Source organism: Myotis myotis, unplaced genomic scaffold, assembly GCF_014108235.1.
Source record: "Myotis myotis isolate mMyoMyo1 unplaced genomic scaffold, mMyoMyo1.p scaffold_m19_p_8, whole genome shotgun sequence".
Taxonomy (NCBI): Eukaryota; Metazoa; Chordata; class Mammalia; order Chiroptera; family Vespertilionidae; genus Myotis; species Myotis myotis.
This window is the reverse complement of record NW_023416390.1, coordinates 48188593-48203072: the sequence shown is the minus strand read 5'-3', so window position 1 is coordinate 48203072 and position 14480 is coordinate 48188593. Positions and strand designations below refer to the sequence as shown.

The window sequence follows — 14480 nt, the reverse complement described above, 5'->3', positions numbered from 1 at the left end:
TTCTCTCTCAATGGGGCCTTTTCTGGACAAAGTTGGTAAAATTTCAACTTTCCCCCACATCATTTCATAACTCCATTCCATGTTTACTTTTTCCTTTGTAGAAAGAAACTGATAGATTATCACTAGCTACCATGCTACATATTTTACTTACTTACGGTGTTTATGATATCTCCCTCACTAAGATGTAAGTTGAAATCTCCTCAAGGGCAGAATTTTTTGCCCAATTTGTTCTTTTCTGTACCTTAGCACTAATTTTAATGCCTGACATCTAGTAGGCACTCAAAATTTGTGAAATGAATGAATGAGAATGGTCTCCAACCTTAGCTCATGTACTTTATCCCTCTAGAGATTGCTCCTGTTCCCCCCAGCAGCTTTATCAAACTTTCACTCTTATATTCTCATTCTACATTATTACATCTCCTCTAAAAACCAAAGAAGAAAAAAAGGGAAAGAAAGAGAGAAAAACTTATAGACACCAACAATAGAGTGGTGATTGCCAGAGGGATGAAGGAAGGAGAAGGAGGGCATAGGGGGGCATAAATGGTGATGGACAAAACTTTACTTGGGGTAGTGAACACACAGTATGGTATATACTAATAGATGTGTTATGGAATTGTGCACCTGAAACCTGTATAATTCTATTAACCAGGTCATCCCAATAAATTTAATTTTAAAAAGAGTAAACTGAAAAAAATGTATAAATAAAAATAGAAAACAAAGAATTCATTCAAACTTCCTGGTCATTCTCTCATTGGTTTTCAGCACATTCACACCCATTTTCATCTCTTTCCCACCCAGTGTGGTTCTTCTAGGCCCAGGCTAGTCCTACCACTCCTAGTCCAAGTAATGTTACCACACCCAACACCTCCCTCTGCCATGAATTACTTACTTAAAATTTCTTAAATACCTTCAACCTCTCCCTTCCTACCACCTCTATTTCAGAAACTTGCCTGGCACCTCCCAAATGTCTTCTAAATTAGACTCCATCTAATTTTACCATCATGCCAATGTATAATTAACTAAAATTTATTTTATATGAGAATTTAAACTCTTAAACTAAAGAGGAATATGTAACAATTAAGTTTTAGGTATCTGCTATTTGCTTGTGGAAGAATTTGGGCTTGGGAACCTCCCCTGTACTCACAAAATCATACTTGTACACCTTTCCTACTGTTTAGGTTGGAAATTTTGTGCTTTTCCTGGATACACAGGGGAGATTTAGACCTAGTCTAGAAGGGATATTCCAAAAGGCTTTTGAAATCAAATTATAATAATGTTTTAAAAAGAAAAATAATGGATTATTTATACCATTTTATAGGAAGTGCAATGTACTTAAAAATATTTCCTCTGCTTTGTGCCTATCATAAGAATATTGTGAAGTTATTCTAGAAAAAAAATGCATTGTTGAAATAGTCACTTACCGTGAATTCTTCTCATTGTTATCTGTCAGAATAAAAACAATGCACAAGGCAGTTAATAATGACTATATGCAACATAATCATTAGAAAAGCACCATTCCTATAAATTATTTTTTACTCATGTAACATAGCAAAATGATTATTTGCTTTTTCTCCTTTTTTATTCTCTCTCTCTCTCTCTCTCTCTCTCTCTCTCTCTATATATATATATATATATATATATAATCTCGAAGATGTTCTTTCAGGATTAGGACTGCAGGCTTGATTACATCTCTGCATGACTTTTCTTCAGGATATGAAATATTTGTATCTTCTGAATATCAACTAGAGACCAACATTTCTAAACTAGATGAAGAAAATAGGATTTTTTGAACTACCAAATAAAAAGATATTTATTTATTATTTGGTTCTTTAGAAACATCAGAATTTACCCACTTAGAATTCACACCACAAATTACCCAGACTGTATAATGCTGTTGCCACCTGCATGCCAGTAGAAGCCATGGGATTGAGCTGCACATTACTTTCCCAGCACAGGTCAGAACAGATGGAGGGTAGGAAGCAAAAGGGTCTGAGTAGGGAAACCATAGGGAAAGGAACCAAAGGTGCTAACTAATGTCAATCATTACCATGGAGCAGCACATCCTGATCCTCCTGGCATGTTAATTTAATTTAATTTAATTTAATTTAATTTAATTTAATTTAATCAAGAGTTAACTGGAATTATATTATAGATAGAGATTAATATCTTAGGTTTGGGAATTAGACAGAACTGGGTTAGGATTATGAGTCATGTGATCTTTGCCAAGTTTTAAAAAGTGTATTCAAGTCTTAGTTTCTTGTCTTATAAAGTCATAAGATTGGTTTAAAACAATAAGACTTGCCCGACCGGCGTGGCTCAGTGGTTGAGCATGCACCTATGAACCAGGAGGTCATGGTTTGATTTCTGGTCAGGGCATATGCCCAAGTTGTGGACTCAATCCTCAGGAGGGGGCATGCAGGAGGCAGCTGATCAATGATTCTCATCATTGATGTTTTTGTCTCTCTCTCTCTCTCCCTTCCTCTCTCTGAAATCAATAAAAACACATTTCTTAAAAAATGATAAAACAGTAAAACTTGCTTAGAATCATCTGTGCTCACTACATGCTAGGTACTAGCCCTTTCCCATTCTTCCAGCACAGTCTTGGTGCAGTTCCTCTTGGGAAGCAGTGCTCACTGAATAATTACTGCTATAATTAATTATAACAATACATGAATAGAGGTAATCATCATAGCCAATGCTAGAACAACCCTACTCTGCCTAGGAAGCAGATGTTAATAGATACTTCCTTCACCCATACTTTATGCATCTTTACCTTAACACTTTCAGACATTCCATTACATGGATTCTAGGGGGAACCACCCATTTGTATGTGGGAAACATGTTCAGTGATAGTCCTAAATACTGCTGATGATTTGTCTCTGCCCCTTGAAGACTCACTAGTTTGCTCCTTTTTTGTTCTAAACTGTCGCTGTACAACAGGCAGTGAGAGAAGAGGGCCACTTACATGATCCATCTGACTCAAAACCATGATTCTCCTCTCCAAATTTCTTGACACTGCGAAGAATCACTGAGTCAGACATGGTAATTGCAATCTGCAGCCAGTAACCCTATAAAACAAAATAGAGGCATGATCTCTTTTTTAACCAAAGTACCAAATGTGCCTTCAGCCATTCTGTACATTAGGTTTCACATTAGGTTTGCTTACATTTTCCTTCTTTCTGAATGCAATGATTTTTGTGATCTCTATTTTCTATTAAAAAGTAATAGTCTCAGACAAAAATTTATGCACAGCATGGATTTCTATCCCCATAGCATCACCATGCCCTTTAGCCAAAACCACCAGGAATGCACCTGTAGTAGAAGAATCTGGATTTATTACTTGTTGTAGTGAGAAAGAACAGATTGTGGGGACTATGGGTGTCTCAGTAAGAGTGTTGTTAGGAATAACCAATTATAGGGCGTGAGCTTTAGTTAGATGATTTGGGAGAGAGTCCAATGAAGTGGGGGTTTGCTCCAGATTGGAAGCTGTCAGAACGCCAGAGTAATTTTATGGTTAGTTAAAGAAATGGTAGTCATTCATTTGGCAAGAGAGAGGGATGTTTGGTATTTTGTGGGTTTCACAGTGACCTTATTTTGTCCTGTTCTTAGACAAAATTATGAAGTGGGCGTGCTTTTTCTCATTTTATCTTCAGGCAAATAAATGACCTTGCCTGAGGTTGATGGGATGGTTAATTTTATGTGTCAATTTAAGTGGAGTAAGCGATACCTAATAGCCAATAAAACATTATTTCTGGGTGTGTCTGTGAGGGTGTTTCCAGAAGAGATTATCATTTGAATCTGTAGAAAATCTCCCTCACCAATGTAGATGGGCATCATTCATTCAATCCTTTGAGGGCTTGAACAGAACAAAAAAGAAGAGAAACTGAGGGTATAGAAACTGAATAGACATTTTTCCAAACCTACTTTTGACTTTATATATATATACTAGAGGCCCAGTGCACGGATTCAAGCACCAGTAAAGTCCCTCAGCCTGGCCTCCGGAAATTAGGCCGAAACTGGCTCTCTGACATCCTCCAAGGGGTCCCAGATTGTGAGAGGATGGTTCTCAGTTGATGCACCCCAGAATCAGGCTCCTTCCTCTCTGGTTCCAAGTGCATCACCCGAGAATGACAGGCCAGGTACGGAATATTTGTGGCTATTCTTTCCTTTTCTTGTTTCCTTTTTCAGCATTCAGTGCATCACTCTGAGCTTTGAAAGGCCACTGTTCCCTTTTGATATACCAAGGAGCCATCCTTCAAAAGATGTATATTCTCCATTGCAACAAGGCATGCATTGCATAACATTTGACTGTTGCTCAATAGAAATGGAGGCTAGATGCCTTATCTCTGGCCAGTTTAGAAATGGCAATGATGACTTTTGAAAGGCATTGTGCTGAAAATGTTAATTGCTTGCATGCACCCACAAAGACAGTGGCAATTTTTGTGACACCAAGTTTGGGAAAATGCAATGAGATAACAAAATTACTAGAAAGAATAAACAAGGCCTTGCTTGTGATATTTTCCAGAAAAGGCAATGTTTCCAAAATTAGATGTTACATGAATTGCTTCATCTATATATATAAAAAGCCAGCAACCGGAACGCCGGAATGACCGGAATAACCGGTCACTATGATGCCCACTGCAGCCAGTGAACTGGCCTGATTGGGGGATGGGGCCGGCGGCCAACCTCCTGCAGCCCCTCCCCCAAACTGGCCCCACCCCTGATCGGCCTCTCCCACCCCAATCGAGGGTGGGGAGGCCAGCCAAACACCCACAGCCCTTCCCCCTGGCCAGCCCCGGCCCCGATGGGCTTCCACCACCCTGATTGGTCTGCAGCCCCTCTCCCTGACTGGCCCGCCCCTGATTGCCCCCCTACCCCAATAGGGGGCAGGGCCAGCCAGCCAACCTCCTGCAGTCCCTCCCCCCACCTGGTCCCACCCCAGATCAGCCCCCACCCTGATCAGGGGCAGGGCTGGCTGGCCAACCTCCCATGGCCCCTCCCCCAGCTTCTGACCGCAATCAGCCCCCCCACCCCACTGCCCACAGCCCCTCCCCAAAGCCTCCCTACTCCCAATCAGCCACCCCACACCTAAATTGGGGGCAGGGCCCACCGGCCAATCGCCCGTGGCCCCTCCCCCAAGCTGGCCCATCCCTGATCAGGCCCCGATTGGGGGCAGCCAACCGCCCAATCTCCTGCTGTCTCCTCCTCCGGACAGGCCCAGCTCCGATCCACCTCATGACTCAGGCAGAGGAGGGCACATGAGGGCTTGGGGGCCCAGGTGCTGTCCAGGGCCCAGAGGTCAGCTGAGACCTACCCTTCCACACCAGATGCTCACGCTTCAATTGCCTGTCAGGCCTAGGGACCACACCAATGCACGAATTTTGTGCACCAGGCCTCTAATTTATAATAACAAAATTTCACTTTAACCAACACAAAAGAACTCAGTGTTAAAAAATATATAAGATACTATGCTCTTTCTTTTTCATTCTGAATTTTTATGTAGTCTCCTAAAAATCTCTGGGAACAAATTTCAGGGTCTTTCAGGAAAATGTATTTTTTAATAAATTTGAGAATATAGGAGTTAAAAGCAGGAAATCAAAATTTCTAAGCACTCATTGGCAAACTTTAGCCACCTAATCATGCAATCCCCCAAGAATTCTTAATTGTCCATGCCAACACCAGTGTTTCTCTTTGCTAAATGGCACGTACTCTATAACCTGTGTTCTACGTGTGCTTCTGTTTAACTATCCAGGCTTGAAGTTTTTAATTTCTTTGATAAAATGTGTAATCCTATCAACACAGAAGCCCACACTGAAGGACAGTCTTCTGACCTTTACTGGTAGACATCAGGAGTTTTCTACCTTAGCGAGGCAAGTTGACGGGGTAACCTTGGAGGATGTGTCTGGTTGTTTCCTTGGGACCTGGTAATCCTTAACATGAAGGACTTGGGATTCTATCCCAAGGACAAGGGGAACTAATAAAGGCTGTTAGGCAAAAGAAGGGTTTGATCACATTTATATATTCTTTTAAAAAAATTCAAACCTCTGATAAGGCTTGAGACTTGGGAATCCACACTAGAGAGAGATACAAGGGAACATGTTGGGAAGGTCAGAAATCCACCCAGATGAAGCAGCGGCTCCCCCTCATTTACTAAGGCCCGGAGTATATTATAGTTCAAATCACTCCCCGGCCTATGTGACTGAGGTCACCAAAGGAAACGGGCTGTGTGATGTGACACAGCCAAACCAATGGTGCCCAGGTTCTTGTCACTTTAGGGGATGGCTTCTTGACTCTGTCAGTGTTCAGGGTTTTGAATTTTTTGGGGGGGTCGGGGGAGAGATTTGTTCTGCTTCCCATTCCATTTTCTCTCAAATACTATCTTTAAAACATGTTGGTCTTGCCTAGACTGGATTCAGGAGGAAGAGACTGAGGATTTTCCACATCCAGACCAACATGGTAAGGGGGAACCCTGACAGCTACTGAGGAGCTGAGGGACAGCTAGGGGAGAGGATCAGCTCAGGAGTGGAGTGGCCCGCCCTGCCCCCAACATCACACAGTGAATACTCTCCTGACTCTTATGAAGTTGTTCCCTCTGTCCCTGAGCTCCACAAACTCTCCTTCCCTGAGCTGCTCAGAGAGAAAAACAGAACTGCTCCTGCTCCTCTTGAATTTAGAAGTCACTTTTGAAGCCACAAATTTTGATTTTTCTAAAAAGCCCTTGCCCTAGCAGGTTTGGCTAAGTGGATAGAACAGTGGTCGGCAAACTGCGGCCCCTTGAGTGTGGCTCTTCCACAAAATACCACGTGCGGGCATGCACGTACACTGCGATTGAAACTTTGTGGCCACACTCAAGGTGCCAAAAAGCCGCATGGGGCTCGCGAGCTGCAGTTTGCCGACCACTGGGATAGAACGTCTGCCCAGGGACTGAAGGGCCACAGGTTCAATTCTAGTCAAGGTCACGTACCTCAGTTCCAGGCTCGATCCCTGGACCCAGTCAGGCTTGTGCAGGAGGCAACTAATTGATGTGTTTCTCTAACATTGATGTTTCTCTATTTCTGCCACTCTAAAAATCAATAGAAAAATATCCTCTGGTGAGGATTAACCAAATAAATAAATAACTAGCCTTTAAAACATCTTTCACTGCTGCTATTGAGGAATGTAGGTAGGGCTCCTGTGTTATCATTAAACCTAGCAAAGGATTGATTTTTCCCAAGGATCATTAAAGAAGAGAAGAAGTATTAACTTATACTAAGAAGCAAGAAAAATGTTTTCTTTTATGTTGTGGGATGATGGTGTGTGTCAACAATGTGGGAGACACTGCCCCCTTATAGCCCAGAGGGGAAAGGAATACACAGGGACCCTCAAGGGACACACAAGCATCCTTCCTCCCCAGAGTCACAGCTGAGATGGAGGACTAAGGAATAGCTCCTGAAGAAAGTGGAATTTAACTGCGCAGTTACTCCCAGCTCTCCTTGGTCTCTCCATGCATAGTCCTTTCACCTTCACAGAGCAACATAGCACTCTAATACTTGATTCCTACAGTGGAACTTAGGCATTTTTTAGCAATTTCAGTGTCTTTTAAAACCAGAATGGGCAAATTTTTTTCCTAAATTACTTCCTAATTCACTCCCAGCATTCATCAGCAAATATTTGTCACCACTACTCTTAGTGGTGGGACTCAAATTATTCAAGAGGCTTACAATCAAGTGGGGGAGGGGTGTGTAAACAGTTAATCCTCAGCAGGGAGATGGAGGGTTCAGAGATCATTACAGAGTTACAGAGCCAGCCCAGGAGTAACTAAGTCTGGAGCTGAAGGGGGTTTGTGGGGGTAGGTTGACGGGTACCTGCACATAGAAAGAACCTCTATTAAACAAGAGCTTATACATAAGTCAATACTTTAAAAGTTTAATAATAATCATGATTAGATCCAAATATTTAGAGACTAAGGTACAATCATTTTAATGTGTCTCTAAAATGTCTAGAAAGCGAGTCCTCCCTCAGAACATTTAGAAATACCGCACTTAATTCCAGTCTTAAATGTGTATGATATTTTATCTATGCATTCAAATCATCAGCAACATGTAATTTCTACTAGCGAGGGAACCATAAAAACTAAAGTTAGATTCTAGAAACCAACTTTTCCCCCTTTAGCCAGGTATCCCAGAGCTCATATTTTTCAGTATCTAAATTATTAAAAACTGGGAGAATGAGGAAAGGAGCATGGTGTTGGAGAAAAAAAAGGTAAGTCGGTATAGTTCTTTATTAAACCAGCACCAGCTTTCTGGGGTAAGGATTTGTGGCTATCAGTACAAACAGAATTATGCTTTCATAAAGCCAAGTTAAGAAACTTCATTGGCATTTTTCATTTTTGGTAGATTATTCAATCTATTCACCCATTTGTACAACACATCCCCTCACACCACAGATTCTCAAGAGAATTGATTCATAAAATAGCATTGCTACAAATTAGGAGTCATCTGTATTGTATATAATATTATGAAATCATTCATTATTCTGCAAGTCATATTATTTATCGCATGACAAGAGGCCACCCTTCAGTAAATAAAAAACACAATGCCCCACACAGTGAGCTTTAGAGGAAATGAACTTGCAGAACATAGGCCTCAAATGCTGTAGAAATTGTAAGTCGCTTACCTGTGAACGTGAACTTGAGGAAGCCAGAAGAAACAATGAACTCCACTGTGGAGAGTCAAAGGGTTTTTCCAACTTCAGTGTTCATTATAAAGCATTCAACAGAATTCAAACTTTTTCGAGAACATTATCTATTTGCTTAAGGGTCAATGCCCTGAAGGCCAGCCTAAGCACAGTTCAGTGACATCTGAGAAAAGGTTGAACACGCTCAAAGTAATAACCCCAAACACAGAGTGTGCTGGGGAAATGCTCGGAGGGATCAACGGGCTGTGGAAAGTACTGATTTGCCTGGGAAAGAGAGGCGAGTTCTAACTCTTCTTTTCATAGAGCCTTATTTTTGAAAGGTTATTTAAAAACATAGTAAGGCAAAACAAAACAGCAACAAAATCTTTAAACTTTCCCCCTCAGTTTAGAAAGATTATTCTTGGAAAATCCCTGGGTTGCAGGTCCCCAGATTTTCCAGGAGACAGATAACCTAAAAGAACACCTAAAACAGCCTTTGCTCCGATGACCCTTGCACCTTGCCTGCCTGAATAGTCAATAACCTCAAGCCCTACCTCATCTACACACGCAGTCCTGTGTACCAGTAAGTAGATTCATGATTTTTTAAAGGTTCAAATGAACAGAAATGTAAGTCAAATAAACACATATAGCTTATCCAACGGTCTTGTGTTGCCCATATCTGTTCCTGTTCTTTTTTTTGTTAATCCTTACATTTTCTCAAAATGCTCTTATTTTTTTTAATCTCTCTTCCTGCCTGAGTTAACCCTTGCCTAAGCATGTTTTATTATGGCCTTCTGCGATGAATAACAGTCAACAGTGGTCAAGCCCTTGTTGGGTGCCTGGCTCAGTTGAAGTTTTATTTGTACTACCTTATTTAGGTGTTTCAATAACCCTAGACCAGTGGCCGGCAAACTGCAGCTCACGAGCCACATGCGGCTCTTTGGCCCCTTGAGTGTGGCTCTTCCACAAAATACCGACTTCTGTGCATGGGCCACGAAGTTTCAATCACACTGTATGTGCACGCCCGCATGTGGTATTTTGTGGAAGAGCCACACTCAAGGGGTCAAAGATCCGCATGTGACTCGCAAGCCACAGTTTGCCGACCACGGCCCTAGACATTCGATGCTATTATTGAGGAAACTGAAGCACAGAGAGGTTCAGTAATCCACCCAACGGCGTCTAATGAATAGGCCCAGAGCCTATGCTTCTGACCACCCTATGCTAACATTCCTCCGCCTGTGCTCTGAAATGCAGCCAGTGGGCCAGTGCTTCTGTTTGCAGAAAATCAGATCAATTTACACAATAAGGATACATTTTCTCAATTTAAAAGTTTTATTTAAAATTTAGCATCCAGACCAGCCGGTGTGGCTCAGTGGTTGAGCATCAACTATGAAGCAGAAGGTCATGGTTTGATTCCAAGTCGGGGCACATGTCCAGGTTCTGGGCTCAATCTCCAGTGAGGGGTGTGGTGGGAGGCAATTGACCAATGATTCTCTCTCATTGATATTTCTATTTCTCTCTCCCCTTCCTTTCCTCTCAAAAAAAAAAAAAGAAAAAAGAAAATTTAGCATCCCACTACTATTTGTCCCTACTGGAATGTAGATATATGATAGTTCATCATTTAGCCCCAAATTCTTTATATTTATATTTCAAAAGCTCAAGATACCAAGGTCAGCAAAGCAAAGGAAGATTTCTTTATGTTCCCTATCTGAGCTAGTTTGAGCAGTCCTGGAATGGAATGACTTGTGAGGTGACATAAATGTAATAATATCCTATTTGACACCAATTAAGACCCAGAAAAAAGAACTTTGCTTTATAAAACCAAAAAGAGAGCTGCAGGATTGTAGATGTGATTGGGAGAAAATTCTCAATAAAATTTTGCTATCTTTGTTATGGCAAAGTTATTGACAACAGTTGGTCTTAAAAGACACATTTTTCCTTTACCTGGGAAGGACAGCACAGCTATCCCAAGGTTAGAGGGCTCCAGTTAATATGTCAACTCAGTGTTCTGGAGACCCAAAACTGCCTAAGTGCCTAAGTTTAACCCAGGTCACTCAAGGGTTCTAGACCCAAAACTGTAATTTAGATAACATGCCTAAGTTTAACCTAGGTCACCAAGGACTCTAGATAATGTGTTCACCCAAAAAACTGTAATTTAGATAGCATACTGTCTCTGCTTCTGTAAATTTCTTTTTTTTTTAAACTAGGTTCCTCATTCCAAACCTTGAATTTAAAATTTAAGTTGTCATGACCTAGAGCAAAGAATATTCTTACATGGTATTATTCTACAAAGTTTTATTAATTTTTGATGCTTTACAACAGTATATTGTGCATTTACCCCAAACAAACTTACAAATTAATATTTACTTTGAATGTTTTAAGAATATGAAGGGATTTATTCCCTCCTGGGAAGGCACTTAAGCATTCTGTATTGACCTCTCTTGACCTTTTTTTTTGCCAAAAGGATTCCAATTGTCTACAGCTGTTATCTAGGCTCTCCGTTCAAGCTGAGATCATGAAAAGCTGGTACCATGGATCTGTCTCTTGCCCAATGGCGTAAGCTGGGCCCTCTCTGGAGAAGAAACCTGGGTTCCCTATGATCAATGCCGGGACCCCGCCAACAGGCGAGGGATCCAAAGGCAGTTGTTGGGCATGGAGGCCAGAGGGACATAGGCTACCAAGGAGACAGAACTGAACCTCACGTCACCCTACTTGGCCCAGAGATGGCTGGTAGTCAAAGACGGGTAAGACCCCACAGGGTGGGGCGACCTAAGACAGGCACTGTCGGCGGCCAGTAGGAGAGAACTTGGGGATCAACAGAGGTGGGGCACAGATCCTCACCCCCCCAATGGTGCAGGGGCTTGAACACTCACCCCTTCTGAGGAAGGTCTTCTGTACCCATGGCTGATCTTGCTTTCCATGCCCAGCCCAGATCAGGAACCAAATAACAAAAGAGATTTGGTCCAGCTGAAATCAGAATCCAGATAAACGGAGGCTTGGCTAACAGACCCTATGTCTAAATCTAGCCTAACAACAGGAATGCTTGGGCCTCCTCAAGGACGTAAAGTGATCCTTTCAATTAATATTTACAGTGTAAATTAAGATAATTGTTAAAATATTAAATTTGACAGTAACATAGTTGTCAAGTTTTCAAATTAAATTTGGCTAACTTGAAAGAAGTAATTATTCAAAGAGTATTAACTAAAATTTTCATTTCGTGGTAAACATGCTATGAACCTAAAGCATCTTCAGGTTCATTTTTTTGTGTGCAAAAAATTAATATTTAAAGCTATCTAGACTGCATTATAAAATTTCCAAGGAGCCTCCTAATTAAATCAATAAAAGGGGGATAGTGGAAAAATATAGTGGAAAAATGCCATGTAAGAAAATAGATCTTATAACTAAATTAAAATTTTTTCATTAGCGAGGCACCCAGAAAAAACACACATTATGCCAGGGTAAGCCAGGAAAGATCATTTTAAAGAAAAGACCCCAAGTAAGGTTTTTTTCTTTAACCTTTGGTTGAGAATATGTTCGTATACTTTCAGAGAACAGCTACAAGACCATGTGGATTCCTGTAACAACGGATCCCAGAAAGCCAGCCACAAAGACAGAAGAGACAGTTCAGAGATGGAGATGGTGAAGACGCCTTGCCATGCTAGCAGTCAGCAGCCGTGCGTCACTGCAGGGTACCCAGGACCAGACCAGAAAGGACCGGACCTGCATTTTCTACCATCCAGAACCAACATTTCATGCTGGCATGTACACATGAACTGTCGACATTGAAACTTGGACTCAGAAATTTTGGACATTGAAATTGGGACTTGATTATTTTTTAAAGAAAAAATAAGGGGGAGATGCCGGAGTCCATTCATTGTCTTCACTAGCTGAGTTTAGACAGAGACCCCCCAAAAGCTAGTAGACCTTGAAAGTCCTAGTAAAGGTCAGGGCTTGAAAGTCCTAGTAAAGGTCAGGGCTGTGCACCACCCAGTTAATCTAGAAACCACTCAGTTAATTTAGGTAATAATAGTTGAAGCATCCCCACCTTAGCTCACTTAATTCCTAACATACTTATGTAGATCCTTGTTGATTATTGTTAATCAGATACTCTGCCTACTCCCGGAAATCTATTGATGAGCTAATCAGATACTTTGTCTATTCCTGGAAATTGTTTGCTGATCTGTGTGTCATTGAAACCTCCTTACCCTAAGGGCTACTCCAGATCAATAAAAGATTGGAGCAGCCTGAGCAGTGGTGGAAGTCCTTCCGGACTTGGCCGCCTGGTCCCCCAATATTGCACAAAAAAAAAAAAAAAAAAAAGGTGAAAATGCTACGGAGAAAACTGTCACCTCGGAGCCAGAGTGGAGCGTCTCACTGGTCCTAGCACCCTAAGGTTTCCTTTGTGTGGCATGTAGACCTAGGGGAAGATGAAGCATAGAGCCTTAGAGCAGGAAATTGCAGATACAGTAAGTCCTCACTTAACATCGTCAACAGGTTCTTGAAAACTGGGACTTTAAATGAACCAATGTATAATGAAACCGATTTTACCATAGACTAATTGATACAAACAAGAGTTAAGTTCCTAGGGCATATTTCTGGTCATAAAAACATCACCTACATATTGAAATAAATGTGAGCTCCACAATCATTTAAAAGAAATGAATAAAAACATTATTTTCCAACCCGCTTATCCCCAGTTCAGTGTCAGGGTGGCCAGAGTCTCTCCCAGCAGCTCAGGCCACCAGGAAGGAGTCCCCTTGAACAGGACCACACACATACATACACCCCACCTCCCACACACACATACATGCACACACACTCACTCAATCTGGGACAATGGAGACACACCCATTCACCTCACATACTCATCTTTGAAGTGTGGGAGGCAACCAGAGTCCCCAGAGAAAATGCAGACATGAGAGAACTTGCAATTTCCACACAAACAGAGGCCCTGTCTGGAAATCAATTTTTTCCTCCTCATCAACTTTGTAATGAAATGACATTGGGTGAAATGATGTTATTCAAGGACATGTTGTTTTTCTTCTCTGACCACCTCATCTTGTAGATGAGAAAAGTAAGGACTCAGCAGCAACCTATCCTGACCCCCTCGGAGGGCTAATGGTGTCTTCCTTTTCTCCTTCAGTCTGGCACCTGACCGGCCTGGGGGAAGAGGGTATCGAGTTAATCATTCCTAATTTGTTTCAGCAGTGGGTGAGTTTTCTTTATGATTTATGGCCTGAACATGGATAAGGTTACATTTCCTGCTGTCCTCCCATTAAAACAACTACTTTTTGAGTGCTTGCTATGTGCCAAAACTGTTCTAACCTCTGGGATGCAGGAAAGATCAAAACAGATGAGAAACCCTGTAATTTACACTCTAGTGGGGCAAGGAGTAAGCAATGAACAAATAAGTAAAACATAAGTGAAGACAAACAAAGAAGGGTTTTCAATGCCAGTAGAATGAGCCCCAGACAGTCTACAACTGGAACTCCAGGTCAGGGGAAGTCTTGCGCATGTGGACGAAAGGGGCCACACGCTGACCTGACAAGCTCAGGGAAGGCCTGCGTGGCAGCCTAGCAGACTCAGAAACCTAAAATAACCACAAAGGATGGTCTGAAATTAAACTTTGACTAAAAGCAGTTATGGTGGGCAGTTATGTCCTAGGCCAGTATCTTCACTGACAAGATCAACTTTGATCCTTACTGAGCCCATTTGCCTTTTTGACTCTAAGATAACATTCCTTTGAAGTGTCTGGGTAGCTTGTGGCTTCCCTTTTTCTGGAACCCCTGGGGCATAACCAAATGTTCTGGGCGCCAGGGCAGATA

The 14480-nt window shown here is 41.7% G+C and overlaps 1 protein-coding gene across 13 annotated transcripts in view; it reads right to left on the bottom strand.

The window, feature by feature from the left end:
- Positions 1 to 8760, bottom strand: part of ABCB11 (ATP binding cassette subfamily B member 11) — a 91944-nt gene extending 83184 nt beyond the window's left edge. For 11 of the 13 annotated variants that reach the window (XM_036320395.1, XM_036320393.1, XM_036320394.1 and 8 more), the window contains exons 1-3: positions 6965 to 7016; positions 2966 to 3068; positions 1422 to 1443 (exon numbers count right to left, since the gene is read on the bottom strand). In XM_036320395.1, the coding sequence (XP_036176288.1) occupies positions 1422 to 1443; positions 2966 to 3041 (98 nt within the window). In that variant the 5' untranslated portion in view covers positions 3042 to 3068; positions 6965 to 7016. Of the gene's footprint in view, positions 1 to 1421; positions 1444 to 2965; positions 3069 to 6964; positions 7017 to 8655 lie in introns of those variants that run through there. The other 2 variants (XM_036320392.1, XM_036320396.1) reach the window with 2 other exon arrangements.
- Between the last annotated feature and the right edge of the window lie 5720 nt (positions 8761 to 14480).